Source organism: Trichosurus vulpecula, chromosome 3, assembly GCF_011100635.1.
Source record: "Trichosurus vulpecula isolate mTriVul1 chromosome 3, mTriVul1.pri, whole genome shotgun sequence".
NCBI lineage: Eukaryota > Metazoa > Chordata > Mammalia > Diprotodontia > Phalangeridae > Trichosurus > Trichosurus vulpecula.
The window spans coordinates 189,142,006-189,154,539 of record NC_050575.1 but is presented as its reverse complement, the minus strand read 5'-3'; the positions used below and the strand labels follow the sequence as shown (position 1 = coordinate 189,154,539).

The 12,534-nt window shown below is 38.7% G+C and overlaps 1 protein-coding gene across 3 annotated transcripts in view; it reads left to right on the top strand.

The window, feature by feature from the left end:
• The window catches only part of VAPB (VAMP associated protein B and C), a 69,630-nt gene extending 59,050 nt beyond the window's left edge, over positions 1-10,580 (top strand). For all 3 annotated transcript variants that reach the window (XR_005009985.1, XM_036752912.1, XM_036752913.1), the window contains exon 6: positions 2,872-10,580. Coding sequence is in view for 2 of the 3 variants with exons in the window: in XM_036752912.1 (XP_036608807.1) it covers positions 2,872-3,030 (159 nt within the window). In the remaining variant the exon portion in view is untranslated. The remainder of the gene's footprint in view (positions 1-2,871) is intronic.
• The last annotated feature ends 1,954 nt before the right edge of the window (positions 10,581-12,534 follow it).

The following is a 12,534-nucleotide window of genomic DNA, read 5'->3' as shown; positions in this document are numbered from 1 at the left end:
TATCACATCACATCACAGATTATTAACTCTGAGATTTATTTCAGCCCCATATATCCAATTGCCTAGAGGAGCTATCTACCTCAATGTCCCACCAATACAGCAAACTCACCATGTCTGTTACTAAACATTTTTTTTTTTTTGCCAAAATCCCTCATGTATCCCTCCAATAAATCCTACCCTAACTTAAGCTTTCTTTAATACTGCCCTGAACTATGCTGCAAGGGCCTCCTAACAGGCCTTTTCATCTCCATTCTCGTTTTCTTTCTCTTTCTCTCCCTCTCCCTCCTCCTCTCCCTCTCTCCCTTCTCCCTCTCTCCCTCATTCATTTTTCATACCACTGTCAGATCAATCCTTCTTATGCACATATCTGGTCATGTCACCCCTCTACTCAGATACTTTTCTATGGGCTCCCTATTACCTACCAAGTCAATTCCAGGCTCCTTAACCTAGCATGCAAGTTCCTTCACAATCTGGCACCACCCTACTTTTCTAGCCTATTTTTAGTATGTTGCACTAGCTCAAGTTTTAAGAATTAAAATCAAGAAGACCTGGGTTGGAATCTCACTTCCAACATTTACTAGCCATGTGACCATAAGCAAGTCACTGGCCTTTCCTAAGCCTCCACTTCCTTATCTGTAGAACGGGAGTGATAACATCCATGGTACCTGCCCCACGGGGTTGTTGTAAGTCTTGAGATGATGTATTTAATGTGCTTTGAAAACCTTCAAGTCTAGTCTAAATGTCAGCTATCAATGTTACTAGATCCCGTTCCTTGTACTTTGTGCCTCAGCCAGACTATAACTAATGTCCCCTTTACACAGTGGGTTGGCCACCTTTGTCTTGGCTTACACTGCCCTTGTGCCTGGAGGCCTGCAGCTCACGCCATTCTTCTCCCCTGTGGTCACTTCCCCCCAACTAAATTCATAGCCATCCTTAAAACACGATTCCGGTTCTGCTTCCTATAGGAAGCTGTCCCTAATACTTCCTCCCAGGATAGTAGTGACCTCCCCTCACGTAGAACTTTGTTTTTACCTCAGGTATACAGCGCATATTATTTTTAAATTTTGATTTTTGTGTGTACGTTATTCCCCAACCATAACTGTAAGTTCTTTGAATGCACAGATCTTTTTTCTTCCCTTCTCTCTTCACGCAGGCATATGAACAATATTAGACTTTTCAACCCCTACCCCTGCCTGCTGTCCACCTCAGGGAGTCCAGTGGGACTGAGCTTCCCTTCTCATTCATTCCCATTGCTTAGATGTAGGCACATTGACTCCTGAGAAAATGCCATCTGTCTCTGCAGCTCTTGTAATTTATAAGCACAGATAATTTCTTAGAAAAGGATATTTTGAATGTGAAGCTTGAGTTTTGTTTGTTTTTTTAGTTTTACCTCCTCCCAAAAAAGATTTTTATTTTATATATACATATATATGTATGTATGTGTGTATGTGTATATATATATATGTATGTATGTATATATGATACACACACACCCATTTTTAGTGTATTCCTCCTCAGAAATGGATTTTTCTACTTTTTGAGTGACAAGTAAGTAGAAATAGCCTCTTCACAATGTAAATAAATTGTATTTTTTGTCATGCTGAATTTCGAAGTTAATCACATAACAGCGATGTAATTGTGCTGCAGTCTGATTAGCCAGTAGGTGATAGGGAGCCACTGAAGAGTGAAGGGAGGTTTTTCCTCCTACTGAATTCTTATTATCTGTTCACAGTGGGAATAGTGTGTCTGCATCTGTCCGTGTGTGTATGGGGGTGGAGAGAAATGTAGGAATCTGTTGATGAGATAAAAATCATATTTGAGGTTATATTAAAAAACAACTTTTTTTGTTAACAGAATCCTTAAAATTCACCTTTTTTGTGGATCAACAAGTATTGTTGCTACTTGTTGCCCTCAGATATTTTTGTATTAGAACATTTCCAGGGCTTCTAACCTTCAGGTTTCTTATTGCGCTTGTGCCTTCAGAGCTAGCAGAGCTATCATTGAAACATAGGCTATTAGAGCTAAAAAGGGTATCAAAGGTATCTAGTCACTCGTCCTTCTGTTCTACCAAGGTAGAAATTGAGGCCCAGAGAAAGGGTTGGTGATATGAATTATTTACAGAGAAGTGAACCAGGCATCATGACTGACAATATATTTCTAAATTATAGGATCATAGATTCAGAGCTGATTGGAACCTTAGAAGCCATCTGGCCCAACTCCTTCATTTTAAGGATGAGATTGAGATGAAGTTGCTTACCCAAGGTCACACATGGAGTAAGTGACAAAAGTGGGATTTGAATCCAGGACCTCTGAATTCAAAGCCAGTGCTTTTCCCACTCTGTCACATTGTGGCATAATGAAGCATTAATTTTTGGGAGTCAGAAAACCTAGCTTCTCTTTGTAACTCTGCTCCACAACCTGTGTGATTATATAACTTATCTTGACCTCAGTTTCCTACCTCTGTTCAGTGAGGAAGTTGGGCTGGATCAAGGGTCAGCCAACTATGGCCTAGACAGCACAGAGCTAAGAATAGTTTATACATTTTTTTTAATTCGACAAAACTTTATTTAAAAATGTAAAAAAAAAAATTCTTAGCTCATGGGCCTTAACATCCATGATCCACCCTGGACTAGATGTTAGTTTAGGTTCCTTCCAGCACTTAATTCTATCATCCCATAAATAGTTCTAGCATTAACGCTGACATTATGTCCCAGTTGTCACAATTGGCTGTGTTCTGTCGCAGGGGTAGTGAGTGGTAAGTCAGTCATTTGGAGGTGAAACCCCTCAAGCGACAACCATATAATCAACAAACAGCCAACTCTTATTTCAAGCACCTTGGGCTTTTTTGTAAATGTGGATTTGTTTTGACAGGAAGAAGATGGCCTGCGGATGAGGAAGACCCTGCAAAGCAATAGCCCAGTTTCCACTTCAGCCACCATCGTGAAGGAAGAAGGGCTTAGTACCCGACTTCTGGCTCTGGTCGTCTTGTTCTTTATCGTTGGTGTAATTATAGGGAAAATCGCCTTATAGAGGCAGCATGCAGAGGCTGGTAAATTGGATTGATGGATCTGCCATATCATGGGATTTAAATTTATTCATAACAAAGAATTTAATGTATGACATCTCACAGGTCTTGCCTTTAAATTACCCCCCTTCTCCCCTGCACAAATATAACATAACATAATCTCCTAGAAAGTTTGAAATGTACAGTGAGTAATCGGGGCAAAAACCAAATGCAAAAAGAATGATCTTTACTAAATGACAAGGAAAATTGTGGTTAATACTCAAATGATAAGTTGTAAATGCAATTTTAATCATTTTTAGACCTTGGTACATGTTGCTAGATTACCTCTTTTAAAATGAGAAACTGGTTCCTTAACTGCTAGAGCTCCCCCTTAAGATAGTGGAACCAGAGCTAAGCAGGAAGGGTCAGGAATCTCTGTAAAATATTAATCCACCATACATACTGCTCATAAACTTAAGAGTTTGTCCATGTCTTCAGTTCTGTGCAAGTTACCAATTATTTTTTGGGAACTTAAGTGAATCAAGTCAGAAGCTGAAAAGAATTAAGTGACAGCATTGGATGTGCTAGTCACCAATAGGAGGCATATATTGATTAATGGTACACAACATTTTAGGAGAAAGGTCGTTGCCTTGTTCTCTTAAAGGGACCAAGCTAAACTGCTGTTGGTTCGTTTAGTTGAATTAAACTGTTATTCAAAGATGTTTAATGCCTATTTAACTTATTTAATGTATTTCATCTCATGTTTCCTTATTGTCACAAGGTTATGACTAATGCTATGGCATAGAAATCACCGCTCTAAGGCTGGTGGGTTGACCTGTCATTGCTGCTGGAGAGCTGTGGGATCCTTCTGTCTCCTACTGCTTTGGGGGGTGCGGGGGCGCTATGTAAATGTGGACTTCTGATTTATTTGAACATTGGAAAACAACAGTCAGGAAATGTTTTTCTATGTAAATAAGTAACATCTATCTCGGGGAAGGGAGGCAAATTATACCAGTAGTAATAGTCAACTCTTGATTACCCTGCTGATGGAGGGGGTAGCCATAGTGCAGATAACCTTTAAAAAATGTCATTTTAATGTCACTCTTGAATTCATCCTATTTCACCTTCCCTCATTGTGCTGGGCTTCCATCCCCGTTCCCCTCCCCCATTTTGGCCCTTAATTGGAGTAGCAACATGGAAAGTTATCCCAATAGTATGGAGGGGACACTGTTCTAGAAGTGGCTAGGGGAGATAGTCCTGGAGCCAACTGGGAGGCAGGAGAGAGAAACCCACCCTAAATAAGGGGCTGGTGGTCAGAGGAAACCTCCCAACTAGCCCACAAAGCAGATAATTGAGAGTTGACTGTAAATTAGTTCTATGCCGTAAATGACCAATCCTGTTGGACTATGTAGCATCTTTAAAAGAAAAAAAAATTAAATAAAGCCCCAAAATGAAGATTTCTTTTGTTATTTTGTCACATTTGCAAAAGAAAAGTTAATTAAAAATGACAGGCATTATCTGTTTGTTTCACAATGCTTGTGTTTTAGTAAAATGTCTTCTTAGATCCTCTTGATCTTAACTGAAAGGCCTACAGATGAAATTGCTAAAATTTTAAGTGGTCAACTGCTGGTTAAAGATGGAAATCTTTAAGCCTTGTCGCCCCCATTCAAGTCTAGAATTTTTTAGTTACTGTATTTCCAGGGAAAGAAACCTTATCTCTTAAGTGAAGCAGCTAAAATAATTAAGAAGTGAAATTAGGCTCTATTGACTGGTCATGGACTGGACTGTGAATTTAGTTGTTAGAAAAGAAGATGAGAAGATAAAGATGGACTAGTTCAACTAAGAAACTTAGCATGACCTAAGTATTTTAGGTGCTTCCCAGAACAGAATCTTCCTTGGAGGCAGGGTGCTGGTTCAGCAAGCTGCTCTGAACCTCGGCTCCCCATAAGCTCTCTTCTTGTGTACTATGAGCCCCTGTGGTGAATGGAGTTGTAGACTTGAACATGTTGACCTTCAAGTCTCTTTGTTTAATCTGGCCTTCAGTGTTGCTCTAGAAGGAAAGATCAAGTACTTCCTCATGAAAGAGAATCAAAATCCAGGGTGCCTCAAAAGTCTTAGTGAACTTTTAGGTTTAAATAACTTAGTGAAGTTTCAAATTGAAATATCTTCACAAAGACTCTTGGGACACCCTGGAGTGACATGGGTGCCCAAAGCCACATCTTTAAACTGGGTTAAATAAAGTAAAAGATACCCATAATAGTTGTTAAAATTTGTGTGTGTGTGTGTGTGTGTATGTTTTCACAGCTTCTAGGTGGGACCTCGTACAACTAAGACAAGGATACATTATTTCTTGAGTTGGAATTTTAAGATTCTCTTAGCCCTTTGTCACACTCCGTTTTTTTCCACCTAAACTTTGACAAAGGCAGTACTGTCCCAATAAACTTACAAGGACAGTGGTGATTGGGCTGAGGTTTTATTGGGGGAAGGGTTAAAAGCCACTGAGTTTCAGAGTTTCTAAAATTATAACCTATGGAGAATTTGCCCCCACTTCATAGAAGAATGTGTCTTAATTAAAATTTAAATACAAAAATGTCGATTCCTTCTCCTGTCAGCCTGTGAACACTTTCCTCTTGTTTTGTTTGTTGGCTAGGGTTCTATTGCGTGTTTCTTATGAGCTGAGGGAGAGGTTGGTTTTCTATCATTTATTATCAGTACAGAGTATAAAATTCAGGGCCTCAGAACAGCCAAAGAACATGCCAGAGAAAGGCATACTAGACATCCAAGAGCATCATGTTTCTGGTGTCTTATCAGCCTTCATGGGTGTGGGGCAGGGAGGGAGTGGGTAAGGGGAGAGAGTGATTTTCACAAGTGGCTAGTTCCAAACAGTGAAGGGAGAACTGAAACCATTAAAATAAAGCTAGGAGGGGAAGAGAAGGACCAGTGAGCAAGGAAAACCCCCCAATGGGTGTGATGATTTGGAGGTGAGGAGGTAAGAGATTGGAGGGATAAGATTATCCTCTCCTCTTGAATTACAAACTGCTACTCAGGTCTCTGCCCTTGCCCTCTAAATCCAGCCCCCAGTGAAGGCCATCTCAGTAAAGAGCATGCGAAAAGCAATGAGCCAGTCATCAAGTTTCATAAAATTTTATCGAGCATATTTTTAAATTGAGAATTTAAGCTCCCTTTGAACCTCAGCCATGGAGATTATAGTGGCTGTGTGTTATTCCCACAGAAGACTTGAATCCTAAATGCAATTTTTTAAAAAAGCAATCCATCATCATTTATTTCCCTTAGTGCTTCACATATAGTAGACTGCTAATAAATATTTTTAAAATTGAATTTTAGGCCAAAGTCACCTTTAATGATTCTTTCTGACCTGCATGTTTTTTCTTCCTCCCTGATCTGTAAAATTGCTTGCATAGACAGTAATGAGTACTGATAAAAATCACAGTAGATTCCACTGGTCGAGAGTTGATGCCTTCAGAGAGAGAGGCTCATACCTGCAGAAAGGAAGGGGAGGGGAATGAAAAACCTCCAGCAATCCATGAAAACCAAAATGTTTTCAGATAAATTGCAAGAACAGAATTGCCCTCTAAAGGCAGCAGACCAGTGGCACCTACCTGAATACGGTGGTCACTCAAAGCTAACTCACCTTCAGGTGAACTTGGGAACAAGCTATGGTACAAGGATAAATTGTAAACATTTGGCAACATGTTAAAAAACACCCAGTATGTGGGATCCTAGGTCGTAAGACATCACTAACTTGAATCCATGAACTGTCACAGGAAAGATTTAACTGATATCTACTTGATTTCTAGTGCAATAATTCTGTCCACCACACTACCCTGCATTGTAACATGTACCATTTTTAATATTTTGACATTTTTCAAAATGGTGACTAGTTTTGGGCACATAGAAAACCCTCCCATTTGTCCACTCAGTGTGGGATAAATGTCTACCATAATATTCAGTCATTTAATTATCATTTGCCTATGGAATTAATATTTAATTATTAAATTACCTAATTCCAGGGTCTCTTCTGAAAGTTGGTCTGCATAGTTTTTTTTTGCTTTATTTTTTAAAATCTTGTTTGTGAAATGCTTGGTTTAAAAAGTAAAGATATGTGCCCTGTAAGGAATATTTGAGCCCTTTCTTAACACTGACCTTATGGGCCAGTGAAAGGAGGCTATTGCTTCCACATGCTGGAGACTGAAAACTCTTGACTGCTATCTAGCTGCTGGGATTTTCTGTACTGCTAACATGAAATTTAAAACTGGATCATCTAGTCTGTTTCCTCACTTTACAAAATGAGGAAACTGAGTCCCCCAGTGAGGGTAAGGAGTTTGCCTAAGGATATATATATATATATATATATATACACACACACACAGTAGTAGTGAAGCTAGAATTTTCAGATCCACCTCCTGAGACTCCAAACCTAGTGATTTTTCCACTACATAGCACTGCCCTATGTCTCCCACTTAGGCCAGATGTTGATCAGCCTCTCAGGGCTAAGGAAAGATGAATGGAAAAGATTTTGAATGACAGAAACTTGCAGTTATGACAATGTTGGAAAAACCTTGTTTCCTAAGAGAGACAGAAATGGAGTTGTATTGAGAGTGTCCTTTACACCTACATCTGATAAGATCTGCAGTTGCTTTTCAGATTTTAAAGGCATACGCTCCAAATACCTGATTTCTGTTTCACTCAGAGTTCATATGAACCTGATTAGATTTTGCAAGGGAGGGCTTTTTTTGAACCCCTACCTTCTTGTTTACCAAGAATTAAAATAATATCCCTATAATTAAATTAAACCTGAAACAAGTTCTACAAATCTGTCTTCAAAATCCATAAAAGAAACAAAGTTGAAAAATCCAGGGGTTGTGAACCCCTGAATAAGGTAGGATATTGTTTAGTAGCTATTAGGAGTAGGACTTTGTCTAAACTTCCTTTGTATGCCGTGTTAGAGATGCTTATACTTCATATTTTTCTGTTCGTGGACAGATGGTACAGAGTTGTAAGGACATTAGCATCAGTGTGGGCTTTTATATCAGTTGGTTGTTTCTCTTCATCTTAGATTTGGTTATTTTTCATATAAGTGAAATAGAGTTTACAGCAATGTAATTCAAAGGTCTTCCTAGTCACAAATAGAACGATATAATTATGCTGCCTAAACTTTCTTGGTATCTGAAAGCCTTCAGGACTTCTTGGGGTTGAATTTAGAAGTCTTCTATAAAGAAAATTCTCAATTTGGCTTAGTGTAGTGACTTTGGCCGCCCTGTGGATAGGCTAACACTCTCACTCTGTGTGTGAGGTGTGGATGTGTACATCCACACCCACATATGTACTCTAACTTGTATGCGAAGTTTACAGCCATTCTTGAAAGTGCATATTTTTAGACATTTTGTTATTAGCATCACTTACTGAAGTGGCAGCACAGAAGCCTCAGATGATGTGTCAAAATGCAGGCATGACTGGGTATTTTATACCTCTCCCTAAATTGGCACTGCATTTCTAGGAGAGACAGTGATGGAGCTAGGTATGGTGAGCTTGATAGTGGGAAAATGGAGTTGGGGGAGGCAGGTATCAACTAAGGAGCTAGATTGGGTATCTGTAAGAAACAGAGATACCATTACATTTTTTAAATGTCCACCCATTGAACACCTTACCCATGTGCTTCCACTCTCAGTAATACTAGAAAAAAAAATGTAGAACTGCCTACATTTCTCCAGATGACAGTAGCTTTTTAAACTTTATTTCCTTTACGGATTTTGAATACAAATCTGTAGAACTTATGTTTCAGGTTTAATTTACTCTCATTACAGGGATTTTATTTTAATTCTTGGTTTATTATAGTAGTTCATTGTGGAATCAGGTTCACATATGAGCAGTTCAATTAATTGGGGCTTTTTTTTTAGTAAGACCAGTTTATTAGAAAACATTTGCATTATTTCTGTATTTAGGCACCTTGGGAAAACAAAAAATATAGCTATTGTCTAACCTGCCATTTTTGGAATGTTTCCTTGGCATACAATGGCCTGATTAAAAAGTGATGGTGGAATAAAGTGGCGCCCAGGATAATAATCTGTTGCTACTAGATAAATGCCATTTTTTAAAATCAGAAAATGATACTGTGACAATGTCTTATTACAGTTACTTTATTATACCAAAGGGTTGATATATATTAAATCATTGACTAATGGATGTTGGTGTTGGACTGATACCATCATCAGCTTTGGTTATTGACAAGCATTGTAACTAGGGATGGGGCAACACCTATGTTGATCACCTTCTGGGCCAAAAGCATGGGCTTGGAGCATGCTGTTTGTCACCAAAATGTCCCTTGTATTTCTTTTAAAATATCTGTACGGGTAGGCAAGGCAGAGAGAGATATGACTATAACTTATTCATAATTAATAGGGCTTGTTACTTAAGAAAGTGATAAATCGCTGTGCATGTTTCGTACACCAACCCTAGGACTCTTTTGTTGTTGAACTGCCTGCATTTTTAGGGCATTGTTTTTAGAAGTAAACTAAATTCAGCTGTTACTCCTCTGGAATTCAACATCTCCACCCTACCCCTTCCCATCATGGGGGGAAGGGGGTATATTGTTTGACTGATTCCAGTCAGAATTTGCTTGCCAATAATACTGAGACCATTAGTACAGGGGCTGCTTCTTTCCAAAGCACTATCACGCTTTTCATAAATAAGTCTAATGAGCCTCAAGTGTATATTCGCAATGTTCGTATACAGATACTAGAAGAGAGAATACACGTTCTTACTCCCGTTGCTAGTATTTTGCCTTTATATGTTATAGGAACTCTCTTCTCTAAATGAGAGGCAGTGTGATGCACTGGAAAGAGTGATTGGATTTGGAATCATAAGACCTGGGTTCAAATCCCGGCTCTGCTACTATGTGACCTTGAACAAGCCCCTTAACCTGTTTGGGTCTCAGTTGGCTCACCTACAAACAGGGAGTGGAACTAGATCACCTCTTGAGATTCTTCCCAGCCCTGCATCTAGGATCTAAAGTTACTGCTTGAAACATCCGACCAGAATCCCAAAAGGATTTGTTGAAATGTTCTTCCCCTTTGTAAGTGACTGAAGAGATTTTCTAAAATTCAGATTAGTCTCTGGCGTGCTTTCCACACTTCCTCCTCTTGATAATTCCTACAGTTCTTGATGTATATTTGATTCTAATTTCTAGTAGTGAGATTCTACCTGTACCTTTATTAAACAGATGTAGTTAAAAAAAAAACTTCATTCCATTTTTCTTGTGTATCAAAGTTATATTTTCTGTTTTGGCATAATTAATTTTTAAAGCTGATGCAGGGAGAACACTTCCCATTGTGTATTTTTGTTTTCTGACATGTAATAAGTTTATATAATTATATAGTAATTATACACTCTTGAGGAGAAGGCTGACTACTGCTTCTGTAGTTTAAACAAGTTCTATACATCATGTGTTCACATAGTCTGTATCAGTCAGGCAACACGTGCCAGGCCAAAGCGTCCACTTTTGTATTATTTGGCTCAGTATTATGTTTAATAAATTCTGTGCTCTGGACATATTTAATGGAAGTTTCATTGTACATTCATTTTGAATGGGTAACTTAAAGAGTATTAAGACACGAGATTCCATTTCTTCTTCTGCATCTGATGTGTTGTTGCTTTGAATTGGAATCCCAGAATGAGAGTGGTAAGAAGCCTTAAACTGACTCTAGGCCAGCCCCTTCATTTTTCAGAGGAAGAAACTGATGCCCAGAGAATTGGAATGGCTTGCTGCAGATCACACAGCAAGTTAGGGCAGGGCTAGGATTCGAGTTCCTCTCTTTTGACTCTGTCTAGTGTTCTTCCCATTAGAAAAAATATTTTCATAAAAGTAAATCACTTGCGGGAGTCAAAAGTGGAGGATCTTTGTCTTTAATCCCACATCTCATACTGGCATCTTGTAAGAGCAGTGATTTTTTTATGAAAGAGATTAGCAAATCAATGGGAATAAAGATTTGTAATGCAAATTGTTATTGATGAAATGAATAATCATTATCCCAAGAGTGTGTTTTAGAAATGAGTGTAAATTGGTTTGACATGGCATCTTTTGCATCTTTTGGGGTTTTTGTATTATTCATAGAGGAAAAGCAGCATATTTATTAGATACAGGTAAACTGGAGGACAGCAGGGTGGGAAGCACTAGGCTAGTGTCTACACAGAGACATTCTCTTTTAAAAAAAGAATAGAAATAAAAGCTTGAATTCATTGAGCCAGTGTTAATGGATATGCTCATTAGACAACTTGATGCTACCTCCAGTGATACACTCAGAACTACATAAGCCTGAGTTAAGGTGCACTTATTCCCTAAATCATCCTGAGGAACAGAGAGCTTTTCTTTTACTACTGCCTGTTTTCTTAGTCATGTTTGATATCTCAAAAGATACTTCAAGAAAGGAAGGAATAGTAAAAATGTATAGCAATAAAATACCCTAAATTTGCTTTGGGGAGGGGGCTGGGAAGTGTAGGACTTCTGTCAAGCTACTTCTGCTTGGCTGTATTTCTTGCTCAATACAGTGCCACAAACATTAAATGCCCATATACACACTCGGGCAACCATTCCCTGCCCTCAAGACCTTCCATTTTAAAAAGGTTTGCAAGAGTTGGTTGAAATCTGAGATTTTGCCAAGAAAATCCATTTTGTCATGATGCTGACTCTACTGCTGGCTTGAAGCCTTAAAATATTTGCAATTTTAAATTATAGAAATCTTTAGGGAATGTACATTGGGGTGATGGATGTGAAAGCCCTTAGTTCCTTGCTTCCAGAGCATAACTCCGGAAATGTGAAATTTTGTCATGCTGTCATCTTTTTTTGCTTTAACCCTTGGGAGTAATTTTTTTTTAATAAAAGCCCCCTCTCCTAACAATGAGACCCCAGAAAGGCCCACCAACCCTACTTCCAGCCTCCTGGCAAAGAGAAAACAGACATACAAGTCTTAAAAGAGTTCTAGACAGCAGCATTTATGATTCTGCTTTTACAGGAAACGGATTCATCATGCAGAAACTGTCGCCTCATATCACAAGTCTTCATAATCTGAAACTTACTAAGAGTTGGTGCCTATTTCTGATCTATTTCCATCTTGTTTTATTGAGTAGATAACTCTAGCTTGCATTAAGAGCGCAAGCATAAGGGCAAAGGAGTATTTAATGGAGGAAGAGGGGATATCAGTATCATAGGGGGCAGGGTGGACTATTAGCAGCCCCAAAGATAAATATATCACCAGGAAAAAAACCCTCACCATTTAAAGTCTTAATAGTTTTATAGCCATTCCTTTCCAAATATATCATTAAATCCTTTTGGGTCAATCTCCTAATCTCTTAGTTATCTGGGCAAAGAGCCATATGATATCATACTTGGAAGGACCCTTCAGGGATCACCCGTTTCACCCTACTTTAACAGATAAGGAAACTGAGACCCTGAAATGAAAGAAAAACATTTTAGGTGTATAGGTTGACAGGATGGTTTCCCTATCCATATAGAA